Raw genomic sequence first — 17,500 nt, 5'->3', positions numbered from 1 at the left:
ATCTCGTCCGACGGGCACGTGTACACACGGCGTTACACCTCGATTCGGGAGTCATATTTTCGAGGCTAAGTTTCCTGTTTGTCAGTATCCAGTATTTCACTCCGTGAACTCTCTCGAGCAGAGTTTGATCAATCATTTACGTTATTCCGCCAGGAACCCGTGATCTATGCCGGAAAGTCATACTTCCACTCGGATCGAATCGAGCACATCCGCAAGGCGTACCGGCTTCTCGAGGATACACTAGTTGATGATTTCCTCGTCGGGAAGGCCATGACGATCGCGGACTTTAGCTGCATCTCTAGTATCTCTTCCCTTATCGGGGTGGTCCCGTTGGATGAGGAAAAGTTCCCAAAGGTAGCACGCTGGATCGGACGCATGAAGGAGCTGCCGTATTATGAGGAAACAAATGGTGCAGGTGCGAACGAGTTGGCAGACTTTGTGCTCGGAAAAAAGGAAGCCAATGCAGCGCAGTATCTATGAGCGATCGTAATTTATTCTGTTTTGCAAATTTATGTATTTATGTAAATGCGCTTCTCGGACGATCGAGCGGGAGAGTTACAAATCCTGTGTCAATAAAAACTGTAAATCTACCTTAGGCTTTGCCTAGTTTCTGGTTGAACAACTGCAGCGCTTCATTGGCACGATCGATGTTGATTTCCTTGTAGTCGGGGAGCGTTTGCTCGAGCCGCTTCAGGTATGCGAACACCGCCGGATACTTGGTAGCATCAAACGGGAACAGGGCGTTTAGTGTACTGAGCGAAGTGGAGACACTTACGTCAGCCAACGTAATCGAGCTGCCAACCAGATAGTCGGTACCACCGGTGGACAGAGTGCCCTCCAGTAGCTCGTACGCCTTCTGAATCGAATCGAGTTTCTCCTGCGGTATCTCCGTCTGGCCCCAATAGAACACCGGCTCCAGAATGCCGCGCAATCGTGCAAACAGCACTCCCGATTCAAAGTGTAGCATCGCATTGACGTGCGCCTGCTGGACCAAGTCCTTCGGATAGAGCGTATCATCCTTGCCGTACTTCGAGACGAGATAGATGATGATGGCGTGACTATCAAACAATGGCACACCGTTATCGTTAATCGTCGGTACCGTGTGCATTGGATTCATCTAGAAAAAAAGGTGCCGTAAATGTGCCGGTGAGATAACAGCGACCGTCGGTGGACGAAGTGGTGCTAAATAGTTATAACTACCTTCAGAAACTCCGGTGTCAGATGTTCCTTCTTCGTGAGATCCATGTACTGGATGTCGAGATCGAGTCCCAGCAGCTTAGCGGTCAGCTCCACCGCTCTGCCGGCCGGCGTACGGCGCGTCGTGTACAGCTTGATCGGGGCCATGATCTTGGTTGTTGCTCGCGACTTTTAAGAGTAAAAGATCAAACCGGTGGATGATGCGCTGCTGCCCACTCGGGAGTCTCGGGTATTTAAAGCGCTGCGAGTGTGAGTGGCACCTCAAACTCAGATAGACCGGCCTCCCCATCGACATTGAGGGGGGAAACCGGTTACGATGTTCGTGTTGGTTTAAGCGAGATCCGCGAACGTCGAGGGGCTTACGAATAGAAGAGTTGGATGCGCAACGAAAATTTGGGGAAAATTGTTATTTTAAATTCAAACAGTACGTTTGATATTCACGTTGCTAGTGGTGTAAACGTGTTGTAGCATTACAGCGCAATTGCTTGTAATATTAGTGAACTTATGAAGCCAGTCTCTTTGATGAATATTTGTAAATTTATCCATACAATCCAGTAGCCAAAAAAATAATAAAGAAAAATCATAAAATATTAAATCATACAGGCTTTAAAAAGTGATTTTAATATTGAATACTTGAATAGTTGTTAGAGATTCGCAGAATTTAAAATTTAAAAAAAAATAACAACAAGTGCTATAATAACTCGACAGTGTTCTGTCCTGTAGCTGTTATGTTACGATGCATTCCAATGAAGCATGCGTGGAAACGCAATTTTATAAAATCCGTTTTCTATTGAGTTTACTTAGATTGATTTAAAATTCCACAGTACGCAGTGCTTTTGAAAGTTTCGCAGCTTTGATTTAAAAAGGAAAAAAATAAATGACATTAAAAAGCATTGTAATTGTTCCCCGTTTAAATGGAACAAGGAAACAAATTCAAAAAGGTAATATTTCTCTTTAAAAGCTGCCTTTCAATACCGTCATCTTCAACAGCTGCAGGTAAAACCATCGAAATCAACAATTGTTGTGGCTCGTTGGGCCAACCAGAAACACAACTATAAACGATGCGTAACGGTTGTGATTCCAATCACTTCGGTGTCTACTACTTCACCTCGAGTACCGCCAAGTGTCCTTGACGAATTGGTCGTCCCAACGCGGCGGATGCAGCCTTTTGGCCTGTTTTCTTTCCACCTCGCTGCGTCGAATGCATCTTTCCGTTTCCGCGACGCGACCACACGTGACACACATTTCATCGCCACCGACCACGAACATTGTGCACCACGGATCACAATGGTCCCTCCTCGCTGTACCATCAATTTCATTCGCTTTCATTCGCGTGCTTATTTCGCGTTTTCCGTGAGAATTTCATTCGACCGTGGGTGGGTTCCGCAGCAGTTCCGGTACAGCCTCTAGCCCGACCGGCCGCTCGTTTGACTGTGTTTTGACCATTAGACACCCCTCTACACGTTAGGGTCACATCATCGTCACACAACGCTCGTCACGCTCGAAATGGCACGATGGCTGCAAATACTGACCGCGGCATGACGAATGGCCTATCCGGCCGCCCTCCGAACGGAATGCGTGGGCTTTTGTCTTTTGGACATATTATGCTGTGTCCCCGGTCGGGGTGGGGCCGTTGAAACAGGTCCGGCTAGTCCGCTTCAATCAGCTCTCGTTCACACCTTTGCAGCATGCCGCGATCTGCACCAAAAATGGATCAGGGGCGCTTTGTCTGCGAGCTGGCGATTCCACTGTTAGAGATCACGCCACCCGACCCCACTGTGTTAGCTACTGTTTGGGGAGAGAGAGAGAGGCAACGCTCCGATCGGTTACATTAAAAGACGGCACGGTTTCAGACGCTTTTTTTCCCATCGTGCATGAATTAGAGCCCCTCGGGAGTGGAGCTCTTTGGTGTGAACTCGCTTCATGAAAGCCACAATAAACTGTGTCACCGGCGCGCACAGGCGTGTGCTCCGGAGTCCGCTTTGTGATTAAAAGTAGCCATTTCCACCATAATACGCATTGTGTGTCGTTTGGATTCGGATTCGTCATGCAGCTCCCGTGGCTCTTTTGTGCAGCACGTGGTGATGTTAGTGCTTTCGCGCCACTTGCTAGTTAAATCACGTGCTTTTGGCACAAAACAGGAAATACAGACAATGCAGGGATGAACGTCTGGCTACAAATTGCCAATTTGTTCCATTAAAGTACGAAAACTGGACGATCTTCCTAGCGCAGAGTGCAGAGTATCACATGTGCGAGCTATACCTTCGACCATGTCGAACCGCTTTTCGGTTCGGTACCTTCTTCACTCCACGATGCCCACGCGAACAGTTGTGGTGGCATAAGAAACCAGTTCCTTCGCCGCGTCTCGGGGACCTTTGGAGTGCAGCGACTGATCGAAGCAACCGAACGAAGAGATGAAAAATGGTTCGAACCCGGGCACCTACCTTGTTTGATTCGTAAATCAAGAAGAGTCGTTGGTGCAAGCCCTCTACTCATACACACACACACATACACAACGGGCCTAGGATCCTGCAGCATCCAGCCACGCGGTGACGGTGATGGCGGATACATAAAGTGGCGAAGATAATGGGTTGAGCCATCAAGCAGCAGGCTATGGCAACCCCGCAGTGGCTCACTCACACACTCACACACAAAGCAGTGTCCAGAAAAGAGACAAAAGACTCCGTCGGTCGTTATGTCTTGTTTTTCACGGATTACTCGATGATTACCACAGCGCATTGGGGCAGCATTGGGGCAGCATGACGATAAGCAACCGCAGGAAACACGATCCAGCACTCAAGCCAGGCTACGCTCCAGCAAAGGGCAATCTTCCGATTGCGTTTGTTCCGATGGTTACAGTAAATAGCTTTGTTAATTGATCTCGCTTTTATCTTTCTCCCATGGTGATCATAAGCGGCAGATGGGAAATACGAGGACTTTCCAAACCGAGGCGGCACGTGCGCTTCTCGTTTGTCGAGACACATTTTGAGACACACTGTGTTGGGGCTGTTGTTCGTTGAGAAACCTCTATGCTCTATGAGCTATGGCTTAAGGGTGAACATAATTCACAACCGAAACAACAAAAGCCACCTTCCTCTCGCATGAAGTGGATAGCATAAATCATGCAGCAAAAGTGGAAACAAACGCAACATAAAATCCACGCCACCACCATCAAGCGCGTGTTTGAGAACCGCGTTTGATCGCGCGTAAAACAAACAAATACCCTCTACTGTTACGCAATCATGTGCCCTGGTGCTTGCCCTCCGACACCTACTCCGCGTGCCGCTCGTTAGTGGTACTGTCCGTATTTGATGACGATTCCACTCGTGGGCACGGGGTACTCTGGAGTGAAGCGAACTGCGAGGCCGCGGAGGGCATAAGGAGCTGAGTAGTTCAGTGAGCCTGTCATAGGCGTTATGATAGCGGTCGGTCAGTTTTATGGCCTCTCGGTGGTCCTTGGTTACGGTCAGGGAGAGTGGGTAGAACAAACGGGTCCGCCAACACCCCACGGTTTCCACCACCACTTATTGGCGTCCATCGGCAATCACGGGTCAGTCGATGCTTCCAGCGACCGTTAGGATTGAAATCGGAAACCGCGATTGATAACCTTCTAGAGCATCTTTAGCGTTGAAGAAGATCCTTACTTGAGGGCGAATGCTCCTGTCCTTTTGCACATTTGAAGTTTTATAGACTCCCCAACATAGACACCAGGGACCTTTTTACGTTCCGCACTGTATCAGCATGATCAGATCGTGCCGTGCGTGCCGTGTCGCACACTTTAACGGCACACACCTATCTCGCTCTCTCGTTCTGTCGCTCTGTCCGTCCAAAATCATTGTAGCAGCGTCACCGAACGGGTTTACGTTTTGCATCTGTATTGGAATGGTTGGTGTCGCGCCAGCACTTGGAAAGTTGGCCATCGATCGGCTCGCGGACCGCACGAGACCAAGCGCGTGAGCATTCGCTCGTCGGACTTCATGGTGACCGTGACACCAGCAACCGTGCGCCGGCGCACCTCCTCAAATCTCCTCCGGGACCAGGATTTGGTTGCGTTTTCGTCGTTACGTGACCTGCAAGAGGGGTCGCCTGTTCCAGTGATTTTAAAGACCCATTTCCGGTGCTCCGATGCACCGCGTGATCAAGTGTCTGAAAAGAGCAATCCAGGTGCCCAGAAAAAGTGCGTTTGTGGTGCTGTGGTGAAGAGTGGATTTTGGTTCGCGAACGGAAACACAAGAAATAGGTCGAGATCTTGAGGATCTTGAGGATACGTGCGAGACGGAGGTAAAGAAAAAAAAAAGAATTCGAAACAAGTCCATTTACCCTGCCTGAGCGAGAGGAACGGTCGCTGCGGTGCTGCGGTGATCGCAAAGTGTGCTCGAGAGTGAGAGAGATCGGGTAAAGTTTAAGTTGTTGGTTGGCAGACTGGCTGATCGTCGTTTGGCGCGCCTTCCACTCAAGGATTTGAAAGCACGGCGTGCCAGAGCAAACTCACACAAACAGCAAACAGAAACAGGAGTGCCTGAGGCGGCCACGGCGACTGGATTTTGCAAGCATCGTCGGCACCAGCAGCAGCAGCATAAGCAAATAACAACAACCAGACAGATCACCGATCGTCATCGTCATCATCGGAGGACGAAACGTGGCCGTTGATCGTGCAGTGAGTGACGGATGTTTGCGTTGCAGACAGTTTAGGCAGTTTGTGAAGACATTTTTGTGTGACCGGGGTGTTTTTTTGTGTGTGTCCGAAATGAAACGATAAAGTGACGAGTGGGATCCTCCAGTGCACGATGGATCAGCTTTCGAATCGCAACCGTAAGAATATACTGTCTCTGAATCACGGTGGAAACTGGTCGGTTCCAGTCGTTACGCCAGCAACAACCGGTATGGCGACGGCTCAGCTCCATCCAATTCGTCATCAGCAGCAGCAACAGCAACAGCAGCAGCACCTGCCGAGGGATGTTAATGGTCAGCAGCATCATCCAACGATCGCAATGTTTGGCCAGCCGCAACCGCAGGATACCAATCATCGAAGCAACCACCATCTTCATCATCATCACCATCATCATCACCAACATCTTCAGCATCAGCAACATCAGCAGCAGCAGCAGCAGCAACAGCAGCACCAGCTGCAGATCGATGGACTGCCGAAAGCATTCGTGGCCGCTATGCGCACCCTGTTCGACATCATGGACGATCGGAAAACTGGTTTCGTCCGGCTGGCCGACATCGAGGATCGTTGGCTGGACGACGGTTCAAAGGGTATGCCCCGTGGGGTAATTGATAGTCTGCGTAAGGTGACGCCCCCAAGCGGGATGCTATCGTTCGAGCGCTTCTGCATTGGCCTTAAGATGTGTCTGGTACGCAACCAGCCGCTGTCTAATGGTGGTTCTGTCGACAGTGGCGGCAGCAGCAGCATTACCACCAATACGATCGCTCCGACCATACCCTCACCAGCCCTCTCACCGCCACATGCACACTCGGTACCGCGTGGTTCACCGCAAGCCATCGAAGGGAAGCTGGGGAAACTTTCCCTATCGCGACCACCTTCAGCACCGCTGCTCGATCTGGATGGTGCTCTGGGTCTTGAACGGAAGGTAGCGCCACCATCGGTGGTCCCTTCGTGGAGCAACAGTTCCGGTGTACCCGGTAGCAATACGGCCACGGTCCGTCCGAACAATGCAATGCCAGCCCAGAAGACACTCAGCATGCCGCAGCTACTGAGTCCCGACGAGGACGGACTAGAGCCACCGCCGATCATACTGCCCGGAGCTTATGGTCCTCCGAAGCCACCTCGGGTCTCGCTGAACCTGGAGCGCTCGAATCAACATCAGCATCAGCTGCAGCAGGGCCATCACACGACCCAGGGCACTGGTCCGGCACTGGGGTCCAGTATCGATAAGGCGGAAATCCGGAATGCCCTCCAGAACTGGCAGATGTCGCTGCTAATGGGTGAAGCGTCAGCTGATAAAACAGTCGGCGTGGAGAAACCTGGCCATGGAGGGCTACGATCTCTGACGACCGGTCGGGGTTCGGCCGATGGACAAACTGACCTTTCGACCTCCTCACCTTCGCTCCAGTCCATCAACCAGCTCGACGGTCCGCTGGGACGATCCGGTGCTACCATTCTGCCTGCCTCACTCTACCAGAAAAAGAGTACCGTGTACGGTGGTGGTGGTGGGTCGGGTGGTAGACGTCGTGAACCGAGACGGCACACGCTCCAGAATGGTGTGGACTACAACATGCTTAAACGGTTGAAGCAGATCGAGCAGGAGAAGGACATCCTGGTACAGGGGCTGACAGCGGTCGAGCAAACACGTGATTGGTATCTGAAGCAGTTGGCTGTGGTGCAGGAGAAGATCCGTTACCTTGGGCGCCCCGGATCACATATGGTGAGTTTGCCGCTGCCGCATTTCGAGAGTGACGTAACAGTTGCTAGTTGCTGGGAAACTCGTTGCCCCGAGCAACGATTACTATGATTAGCAATGAAAGTTAATAGCCGAGCAATTTGTAGCGTTTTACTAACAGGGCAGGGAACTGTGATGTGAGCGGTTGCTGGGTAGCGCTCATCTTTATACCATTACACGGGCTTCTTGTAACAAGAGGCTTCGGGGGTTGTTTTAGATCGTTTAAAATCGATTGATCGACGATTAGCTTTTCGCTTCAAATATGCTGCACAAACAGAGAAATGTTCTATTAATCTAATCATCCCTCATTGCATACTTCCATTAGCTATGGTAATTTGAATACTAGTAAAAGTTTGAAGTACAATCTAATAATTTTGGTAGAGTTATTCCATTGAAAAACTGTGTTAACCCGTGACCTGGTAGCCTGAAGCCTGAACTATAATTATTACTGATGTAGTATTAGAATCAATCAAGTACAGCAACTGAAAGTAGTTTTTATTCTTTTCCATCTTTTTAGGAAACGTGGACCGAAACTCAACAGGAACGACTCGATTTGCAGCGTGCCCGCGTACTAGAGGTGAACCGCCATCTAATGATGCTGGCCGAAAGCTGGGAACGTGGTGGGTTTCCGATGCACATGAACCTTGCCCTACGGCCCTTGCCGGATACTGCCACCTATGGCTCACCATACCAGCCACAGCAGCAACAACGCCAGCAACATCAACACCAGCGTACTCAATCGCAATCCACACCACCGGCTGTTCCGCCTCCGCCATCATCGGTCAGCTACCAATCGGCACCGTCTCAGCAACTCTCACACCAGCATCATCATCTTCATCTCCAACAGCAGCAACAGCAACAACCACCAACCGAGCTGGTGAACCATCTGAAGGCACAAAACCATCAGCTGGTCGAGGAGGTGACCCAGAAGAATGAGAAACTGTCGCTGCTGGAGCGTGAAAAGGCTGCTTTGATCCGCGAGCTGATGCAGTTGCAGCGCGCCAATCGAGCGGCCAGTATGATATCAAACACGGAGGAGATGGTTTTTTAATCAATCCCGGGTGCCATTTACAGCGACAAACACAAACGTTACAGATTTCCTTCAAACGCTAGTCAAAAAGTATTAAAACACTTTACTAGGAAATGCAGCGTCCGTTAAGTGATCGTTCTGCTCTACCATCCACCTGCAAGGGAGTGTGCGTGTATGACTCAGCTGCATGGAATTCAAATGCGCAAAAGGATATTCTTTCATTCCTTCGAACTGTACCATTCGAATAAAAAGAATAAAACGTTTTTATTAAATAACAGTACCTTCCGTTTTGGTGCTTAAGTTTTGGTTCCTTAAAATGGCCACAAAAAGTGTGCTAAATGTAGATGATGCTTTGCGAGCCTCCCTTCCTTTCATTTACTTTTGATCGCTTGTTCTCGTAGGGTTTCCCAGTTGATGCCATTGTGAGGTAAATCGCTGCGAATGAAGGGCGACAGCCACGCCAGATACCACCGATTCCCCAGTACCATGCGCATGTTTTCCCACCGGCCTAGATCGTACTCCGGTGCCTTTCGTTCGTGAACGACTGCTCCGCTCAGTATGAGCCGTCCGTGATAGATCAGCAGCACACCGGTGAACATCACACCGACCATGTTGATCAAATAGATCACCAGGTAGTATTGCTTCGTCGAAATGTCGATCATGAGCATCGCTAGGGGGAATACGATCTTCACCAGGGACGTCCAATTGCGGAACTCGTCGCCGCGCACGAACCAGATGAAGTAGTTGTTCAGTATGCTCGAGTAGAGTGTGGACACGAACAGGTACAGCACAAACATGATAAAGTACCGGTGGTTCCGGTGTCCTATGCAACAGCCGGTGAACACACAGTGATGGTCGCGCTTCAGGATACAGGTCCTGCAGCTGGTACAGTGCCACGATCGAGGAGGTGCGACAAACTCGCACGTTGCGCAGAGGTGCCAGCTTTTCGATCCCAATCCGCTACCGTTTGCGGCCACATTCGTCGGCACCTGGATCACCTCGGTCGCGCAGCTTGTATCGCACAGCATCGTTGCCAGCATGTGTGCGGTTACGTTGAACAGGAGCCACACGGCGGGCACAAAATGCAGCCAATTGAGCCACGAATCTTCCCCGTGAATGCCCGGCATCACGACGTACACCTCGAACCAGAACGTGATCGGTATGATGCCGGCCATGAAGAACGTTGCTACGGCATCCTGTAGGGTGCGGGGAAGGAAGCGTTTCCTTATTTTCATCTCGCTAGAACGGAAAAACCACAGAATTCTGGATTAGAAAGCGAAAATCTTTGTTTAAAAGAACGTTTTCCATTTAACCACCTTGACCTCACGTGAACCCAAACAAAGAGCTGTCATTCGTTTGAAAAAGGGCGCTGTGTTTAGGAGGTGCAGTTCAAAAATTCCATGCGGATTTAAATTGTGTAACGGAAAACGTGTTTTGGCCCTAGCGTGGAGGAAACGTGTTTCAGACACAGTAGCCATGGTGCAGGATTGCACTTTTCATTTGTGCAGGAATAAAGTGTGGTTCCATATTCGAAACATAATTTACTTACTTATCACGCAACCGTCACCTGCCACTGAATATTTCACTTCCACCGTTCGCGTTCGAGTACCGTTGTTGTTGAAGTCAGTATTCCAACAGTTCTGGAATCAGGGCCGATTCGGAATTCACCCCGCGAGTCACACTCTTCAAAGAAACCCGCTGCACACACACATTATACGGTAAGAAGTTTATTTCATCTTCAACTTGGTTTCTGTTATGTTACAATAAATGGGGAGTTTTAAAATTAAAACGAACTGATCAAACACAGTACGGGAATTTGCGGAGGATGAACTAGTTATTGCAGCTGGGGGCTGAGAACATCAAGATGGCAGGGCCTGTTTCCTTCGTGGCAGACTGGCTAAACTCTGGCTTGCTGAGCTAAACGCAGTGAAAGATGATCCTTCATTGATTGCACCCATTGCGTGTGGCTGAGACGGAGACTCAGAATGAGTTCTCCACTTTCAAATGGCACTACTGTTGTGGCATACTCTACTCCTTCGTACGCTCTCGTTCTGTCGTTGCTTAGCTAAGGGCAGGTTCGTTGGATTCGTTCTCCAAAAAGGTATTGGCAGTTTTCGCGCTTATTGCCGGCTTCTCTTTTATGGCGGCAGGGCACACAGCTCGTCCCGCTGCTGCTGCTGCTGCTGCACAAAACATGGGATCTATCTAAGGGAATCACAAAAAAATGGCAGAGAGCACTAGTTTCCATGGGCTGTGTTTGTTAGTATTGGCGGCAGAAATGGTGTCAAAAAGGGTTGCTTAGTTCGATCGCTTTTTTCCAGTTTAGCGATCAACCAAAGCAACACGACGCGTACACGACGCTCTCTACGTGTACCTACTCCCTAACAACTAGTATAACTAGACACAAATAAGAAGTATTCGCTGTTTCAACTGGTACCACATGATCATTTTAAGGAATTTAGAATTGAGTTAGACCCTCCTGCGATGCGTCGCTCTTGTACGTGATATTTGGTAATGTATCATCATCATTCGATGTTTGATCCTTCCCCCTTCGTTCTTCACTCTCGTCACTATCTCTCTCCCCCTCTCTCCCTTCTTTCTTTCCTTTTTCTCTCTCTCTCATCCTTTCTGATGGCATGGTTCGCTTTGCTTGTGTGTTAGGAGTACGATTAAAAAGAAAGTAATAGAAAAGCTTTTTGTTGGCCTCTTACTGGGATGGTTGGAACACTGGGTAATCGATTGCGCTGGTTGCTTGTGGTTCTCTTTCTCTCTCCTCGGTTCTAGCTTTCTCCCTCTACTTCTTCGCTACTTCGTCTATATAAGTAATACGACATCCTAGTATCCCTCGGAGTTCATTTCGGTCCCACCGAGTATCCTGTTTTTGATTGGCTCATGTGGGTACAACAGGTTAGTTTTTGGTTTTTACTTGGTTCGATGCGTTCGATGGTTCGTATGGATAGGTAAAAGTGACGATCGAACGGCAGACAGACAAACAGACAGACGCCAAAGGGGTACCTGGGACATGTGCGAGTGGTGTTCCCCCTCCCGAACCATAATTAGCCCTTCCCAAGACGGAACATCGTCCACCGTAAGTCCCTCCCTGCCCACACGCTATCCGCTTCCTTCGCATGTTTCCCTGGCGCAGTGAGGAAGAGGAAGGTGGAAACCCTAGTGCCGCCTAGCGGCGGATGCACACCTGACATCTGGAGACACGTGATAGGAGATTGCCGGACTTGAGCGTTTGCTGTTCCGGTCGCTTGAACTGCTGGTGATCCTCGAGCGATACCAGCCAGAACGAGGTCTGTGTCTCATAGTAGTGACAGTGGCCCTTACCACCGTTACACTCGATGAACGGTGTGGCACGGAAGTCCTCTAGACAGGATCCCGAACCAGACAGCGACTGACCACCACCACCATGTCCGACCGCCGTGTGCTGTGTGGAGGGAAAAATAAAAAGAAGACGATACGCAGAAGTTTAATAGTGGGTTTGCCACAGAATGGCGAGCCTATTGGCGTTCGGGAACTTACCATCAGGAAACTGTAGCCGATCCACAGGCCATCCCAACCGCTGGGACAGTCCGGAATGTGCAGCGATTGACTGTGCACGGCGATGACGTTGGTGGGCGCTTCGCATACCGCACACCGGGAGATGTACGGTCGCATCTCGTTCTCCGAAACCGGCATCATCGGGATCGGTGCCGAGGTCGACAACCAGAACGTCCGATCGTTGCGTGATGCATAGTTGCAGACATTGTTCTGTCCGCATACCAGGATCGGTAGGGTGGAGAACTTGCGCACGCAGGAACCGGCCGAGCCGAGATCCTGATTGTGCGGATAGTCGTTACCGTCGACGTACAGAAGCGAGTAACCGTCCCACAGTTTGATGTGGCCCTGTTCACACTGCGGAATCTCCTCGGATTGGCTGTGGCGGACGAGCAGGATACCGGTGTAGTAGGGCGCGGCAGCACAGTCCCGGCCCGCTTCTCCCTTAATACCCGGCAATCCCGGTGCACCGTCACGTCCAGGTCGACCTTCCGGTCCGACGTCACCACGCAATCCTTGGAGTCCTCGGGCACCCTCGAATCCACGCAGACCGACTTCGCCCGGTGCTCCAGGTGCTCCGGGAATACCGGAAGGTCCAGCCAATCCTGGCAAACCCTTATCACCCTTGGGGCCATCATATCCAGGTGGTCCGGGGGGTCCCTTGCGCTGTGGAGGAAGCTGCGGTGTCTCTCCCTTCTGTCCCTTATCACCTCGTGCGCCATCCAAACCGGAAAGACCGCGGAGACCCTGTTCGCCCTTTTCGCCCTGCAATCCAGGCAGACCAGCCACTCCCTCCACACCCGGTAAACCACGGTCGCCCTTCAAGCCCTGGGGTCCATTCAGTCCATTGAGACCGTCCCGGCCCCGTTCCCCTTTGTCGCCCTTCGGTCCAAGGAATCCCGGTGGTCCCTGATCTCCCTTTTCTCCCTGAGGTCCTGGTGGGCCACGCTGTCCCGGTGCACCGGGGAATCCATCTTTACCGGCGCGTCCAACGAGTCCGGTATCACCACGGTCACCCTTCTCTCCTTGGCGTCCTAGCGGTCCCGGTGGTCCGGGCGGGCCGGTCGGACCTGGAAGTCCGGCCAAGCCCTTGTCACCCTTCTCGCCGACCAATCCTGGCGGACCATCACGTCCCGTCTTGCCCGGCCGTCCCGGAAGACCCTTTTCACCCTTTACCGCCGGACAGGTGTCACCCTTCTCGCCCTGCAAACCGATGTCGCCCTTCTGTCCGACGAGACCGTTCATGCCTGGAGGACCCGGGAATCCGGGCAGACCCTGCAGACCCGCCTCTCCCTTATTGCCTGGCTCACCTGGAGCTCCCGGCAATCCGACCTTACCCGGACGACCGATCGGTCCCGGGAAGCCTGGCTCACCCTTGTCTCCTTTGATCGCATCGACCGTGGCCGGCAGACCCGGCTCACCGGGAATACCACGATCACCCTTGAGACCCATCAATCCAACGGGACCGATCAGTCCCTGGTCTCCCTTCTCACCACGGTCCCCACGATCCCCGATGCGACCTGGTTCACCCTTGAAGCCTTTCTCGCCATCATAGCCGCGAGGACCGATGGGGCCTTCCGCTCCCGGCAGTCCATCCATGCAGGGTGCTCCAGGAATACCCGGATGGCCGGTAGTACCTTTGTCTCCCTTAATACCCGGGAATCCTTGCACGCCCATGTCTCCCTTCAATCCATTGGCTCCTGGTAGACCATCCATACCGGAGATACCGATGTCTCCCTTCTCGCCTTGCGGTCCCGGTCGTCCATAGGCCGATGCACCTTGGTCACCTTTCGGTCCTGGCGCTCCCTCGAGACCGGGCAATCCGTCATTACCACGCAGTCCCGGTGAACCTGGTTCTCCTTTCTGTCCCTTCTCCGAAGCCGCACCCGGTTCTCCCGGCAGTCCCTGCAGTCCTATGAAACCCTTGTCTCCCTTCTCGCCCGACAGACCCGGTAGACAGACGGGACCCGGAAGACCGGCCAAACCCTTGTCGCCCTTGGGACCGAGCATACCTGGCGGACCGGACATACCTTGCAAACCTTTCGGGCCGACATCACCGCGATCGCCTTTCTCGCCCGGTTCGCCCTTCGTTCCCTGGGGTCCACGGGCACCCGGATAGCCGGTGCTGCCCATCATACCCTTGCGGCCCTGGAATCCCTTCAGTCCATCGTTACCAGCCTGGCCCTTGTCACCCTTCTGGCCCGGCAATCCGATCATGCCCTGTTCACCGACGTCTCCGCGCAGACCGGGCATTCCCTTGACACCGTCCAGTCCCGGAATACCGGGTGCGCCCGGATGTCCAGCTGGTCCCTTCGGACCGGGCTCACCCTTAGGGCCAACTTCTCCAGGATATCCCGGAGGTCCCGACAATCCTTGGTCACCCTTTTCACCCGGATACCCAACGGAACCGGGCAAACCTGCATCTCCACGATCGCCGGGGCTACCACGGTCACCTTTCGGTCCACGCAATCCCATATTACCCTTCGGGCCCGGTGGTCCGACCATCGATAGTCCCGGATCTCCCTTGCCACCCTTCTGACCGATCAATCCCGGCGCTCCGGGCAATCCGTCGCGTCCCGGTGCTCCCGGTGGTCCCATCGGTCCCGAATTTCCCTTCTCGCCTCGCTGACCCGTCAATCCACGGGGGCCGACCGGTCCGGGGGCTCCCGTAGGACCGGCATTACCCGGCATACCTGTCCTACCCTGCTCACCCATGTCGCCCTTATCTCCGCGAATACCCTGAATGCCCGGAGCACCCTTCTCACCTGGATTTCCCTGTGGTCCTCGGATGGCTGCCTCTAGGTTCGGTGGAATGTCCGCGCACTTGCCCGGTTCTCCCTTCAGACCCGTATAACCTTTGTCACCCTTTTGGCCGCTGTAGCCAACGTTACCTTTAAGGCCCGGCTCTCCCTTGATCGTCTGTCCGTGTCGTCCCGGGAGTCCATCCTTTCCGGACGCACCCGGTGCCCCGTCGAATCCGGGTTCTCCCGGTCTGCCCTTGTCTCCTTTCAGTCCGCGTGGGCCCATCTTGCCTTCCGGGCCCGTCAATCCCATGTATCCTTTCTCGCCTTTCACACCCTGAATACCCGGTAGACCCGGTTGACCCTTATCACCCTTGATGACCTTCACTTGGTTCTCCGTGACGATATAGTCTGCTCCTGGTTCACCGGCAACACCCGGTGGACCATCAATACCTGGTTCACCTTTCTGGCCCCACTCGCCTTGCAGTCCAACCTGTCCGTCCTCACCGGGAATACCGGGGAATCCGCGCTCGCCCGGTTCACCCGGCTTACCCGGTCGTCCCGGTTCACCGGCGTAACCACGCTCACCCTTATCACCCTTCAAGCCCGGCCGACAGTCCGTACAGCGTCCACCGATGTCACCCTTCGCTCCGCGGTCACCCTTCGTTCCGGGGATACCCGGTCGTCCCGCGTCGCCCTTTTCGCCATCGCGTCCCGCTACTCCCGGAGCACCCGGACGGCCTTCCTTTGCATCGCCGGGCGTTCCCATCACTCCCTTGAAGCCTCGTTCTCCCTTCTGTCCCTTGCCACCGGGGAAGCTGCAAATGCACGTTTAAAAAGATGTCAAAACACACATCGGAATTAGTGGTAGTGGTAAGAGTATCAATAATGTATGTGTCGGAAACCGTTGATCCGACGCTTGTTCGAGGAATAGCTACTCACCCTGGTATTCCAGCGTTACCCTTCGGTCCAGCGATACCAAAACCGGGCTGACCAGGTTCACCGCGAGGTCCTTCCGGTCCCGGTTGACCGGGGTATCCGCGTGGGCCCTGCGTACCGGGCATACCGAGTGATCCCGGCTCTCCCTTTTCGCCCTTCGCTCCCGGGAAACCTTCCGGACCGGGACGACCAGGCACGCCCTGGCCACCCTTCGGTCCCATCTGGCCTCGCTCGCCGACCTCGCCATGGAATCCGTCCATACCCTTTGGTCCCGGTGGTCCTTCGTAGCCGCGCGGTCCCTTCGGTCCCGGAGCTCCTGGCCGTCCTTCGCCACCACCAGGCGCACCCGGCGGTCCAGCGATACCCGGTTGGCCAGGGATACCGTCACGTCCGGCATCACCCTTCGGTCCAACGTTACCCTTCAGTCCGTGCAGACCCTCCGATCCTCGGTCTCCCTTTTGTCCTGGCAAACCAATCGGTCCGAAGTTACCATCTCGTCCCTGGCAAAACGAAAGATGCAAGCAGAGATTGCGATTACTACTACTATCCTTGGAACACACGCACACGAACGCCGACTGCTTCTCGAAACTTACGCGCGGTCCAGGCTGTCCGGGGAGTCCTTTTTCGCCCTTGTGGCCACGGTCACCAATCTGTCCCCGATCGCCGGCCTGTCCCTTCTCGCCAGCTCGACCGGGCACCCCAGGTGCTCCAGGTTCGCCTTTCTCACCCTGCGGTCCAGTCGTTTCGTCGATCGGCCGGAACTCGTACACCTCGACGCCCATCGCACCCTTCTCTCCTTTGGCGCCCTTGGTGCACTCTCCCTTGTCGCCTCGCTCGCCCTTCTGACCATCGATGCCTGCTGGACCTTTTTCTCCGGGTGTACCACTGAAACCACGCTGTCCCGGTTCACCGGCCGGTCCTCGGTGTCCTTGCGGTCCTTCCAAACCCGGTTCACCTTTCTGGCCCTTGTTGTAGTTCTCCGGTTGCCGTGCCGGTTCACCTTTGTCGCCTTTCGTTCCGGGAATACCGCCGTAACCGCGAGGGCCGGGAGATCCGGGCAGACCAGGCAGACCGGGCAATCCGTCCGTACCGTTGCAGCCGTCCCGTCCCGACAATCCGGGGGCACCGGGAGCACCGGGGACACCGTTCGTTCCGGGGATGCCAGGGTAACCGGGCAGCCCGTCACGGCCTCGATCTCCCTTCGGACCCTGCAGCCCCAGTGGTCCCGCCTCACCCTTGGTACCTTTCTCGCCGGGTAAACCTTCCGCTCCGGGGAAACCACGGACGCCCTTCACCCCCTTCAGACCCATCGGTCCTGGCAGGCCACGGTTACCCTTTTCGGCGAAGCATTTCGGCAGACAACAGCCGCCGGATGTGCAGTTTTTCGATGGTGGCCCTACCGGACCACTGGCTGGATCAATGATCGTATAGCTCGGATCAATATTCGGTTGCACGTGCCGTGGATGGTCATCTTCGGCGCGCTTAAATAGCCCAACGCCACCGCTCGACAGATCGGACCAAAATTGCTGAAAGCATAAGGAAGGGGAGGGAAGACAATAAGGGCACTATCTGGGGTGGCGCAACGCTAGTCCTTCGGTCGATCGATGTAAACCTACCGAATGTGCCAGTTGTGCGTACCACACTAT

General features: G+C 53.4%; 5 protein-coding genes across 7 annotated transcripts in view; 2 read left to right on the top strand and 3 right to left on the bottom strand.

Moving 5' to 3' along the window:
• Positions 1–548, top strand: part of LOC125959054 (glutathione S-transferase 1-like) — a 923-nt gene extending 375 nt beyond the window's left edge. The window contains exons 2-3 of the mRNA XM_049691792.1: positions 1–80; positions 154–548. The exon at positions 1–80 is cut by the window's left edge and continues 121 nt beyond it. Of these exons, the coding sequence (XP_049547749.1) occupies positions 1–80; positions 154–480 (407 nt within the window). The 3' untranslated portion in view covers positions 481–548. The remainder of the gene's footprint in view (positions 81–153) is intronic.
• On the bottom strand, positions 476–1,454 carry LOC125959055 (glutathione S-transferase 1-like). The gene is made up of 2 exons (XM_049691793.1): positions 1,201–1,454; positions 476–1,117 (listed from the first exon to the last, which is right to left on the bottom strand). The coding sequence occupies exons 1-2, from the start codon at positions 1,342–1,344 to the stop codon at positions 593–595; spliced, it is 669 nt and encodes a 222-aa protein (XP_049547750.1). The 5' UTR covers positions 1,345–1,454; the 3' UTR covers positions 476–592.
• Positions 1,455–5,199: 3,745 nt separating this feature from the next.
• Positions 5,200–8,689, top strand: LOC125959041 (uncharacterized). Its single transcript, XM_049691771.1, has 2 exons — positions 5,200–7,586; positions 8,119–8,689. Exons 1-2 carry the CDS (start codon positions 5,985–5,987, stop codon positions 8,650–8,652), a joined length of 2,136 nt encoding a protein of 711 aa, XP_049547728.1. The 5' UTR covers positions 5,200–5,984; the 3' UTR covers positions 8,653–8,689.
• Positions 8,690–8,869: 180 nt separating this feature from the next.
• Positions 8,870–9,962, bottom strand: LOC125959051 (probable palmitoyltransferase ZDHHC24). Its single transcript, XM_049691788.1, has 2 exons — positions 9,948–9,962; positions 8,870–9,870 (listed from the first exon to the last, which is right to left on the bottom strand). Exon 2 carries the CDS (start codon positions 9,864–9,866, stop codon positions 9,003–9,005), a length of 864 nt encoding a protein of 287 aa, XP_049547745.1. The 5' UTR covers positions 9,867–9,870; positions 9,948–9,962; the 3' UTR covers positions 8,870–9,002.
• A 376-nt stretch (positions 9,963–10,338) lies between these two features.
• The window catches only part of LOC125959035 (collagen alpha-1(IV) chain), a 10,041-nt gene continuing 2,879 nt past the window's right edge, over positions 10,339–17,500 (bottom strand). For all 3 annotated transcript variants that reach the window (XM_049691760.1, XM_049691761.1, XM_049691759.1), the window contains exons 3-7: positions 17,471–17,500; positions 16,448–17,380; positions 15,858–16,354; positions 12,160–15,733; positions 10,339–12,064 (exon numbers count right to left, since the gene is read on the bottom strand). The exon at positions 17,471–17,500 is cut by the window's right edge and continues 19 nt beyond it. In XM_049691760.1, coding sequence (XP_049547717.1) covers positions 11,810–12,064; positions 12,160–15,733; positions 15,858–16,354; positions 16,448–17,380; positions 17,471–17,500 — 5,289 coding nt within the window. In that variant the 3' untranslated portion in view covers positions 10,339–11,809. The remainder of the gene's footprint in view (positions 12,065–12,159; positions 15,734–15,857; positions 16,355–16,447; positions 17,381–17,470) is intronic.

Source organism: Anopheles darlingi, chromosome 2 (assembly GCF_943734745.1).
Source record: "Anopheles darlingi chromosome 2, idAnoDarlMG_H_01, whole genome shotgun sequence".
Classification (NCBI taxonomy): domain Eukaryota; kingdom Metazoa; phylum Arthropoda; class Insecta; order Diptera; family Culicidae; genus Anopheles; species Anopheles darlingi.
Note: the sequence above shows the minus strand (reverse complement) of the source record. Positions and strands in the feature narration are given on the sequence as shown.

Excerpts from the sequence above, each read along its gene's own strand:
- LOC125959041 (XM_049691771.1), top strand. The coding sequence starts at position 5,985 with ATGGATCAGCTTTCGAATCGCAACCGTAAGAATATACTGTCTCTGAAT. Across the intron at positions 7,587-8,118 it reads GGCGCCCCGGATCACATATG|GAAACGTGGACCGAAACTCA; the intron begins GTGAGTTTGCCG and ends CCATCTTTTTAG.
- LOC125959055 (XM_049691793.1), bottom strand. The coding sequence starts at position 1,344 with ATGGCCCCGATCAAGCTGTACACGACGCGCCGTACGCCGGCCGGCAGA. Across the intron at positions 1,118-1,200 it reads TGACACCGGAGTTTCTGAAG|ATGAATCCAATGCACACGGT; the intron begins GTAGTTATAACT and ends CTTTTTTTCTAG.
- LOC125959051 (XM_049691788.1), bottom strand. The coding sequence starts at position 9,866 with ATGAAAATAAGGAAACGCTTCCTTCCCCGCACCCTACAGGATGCCGTA.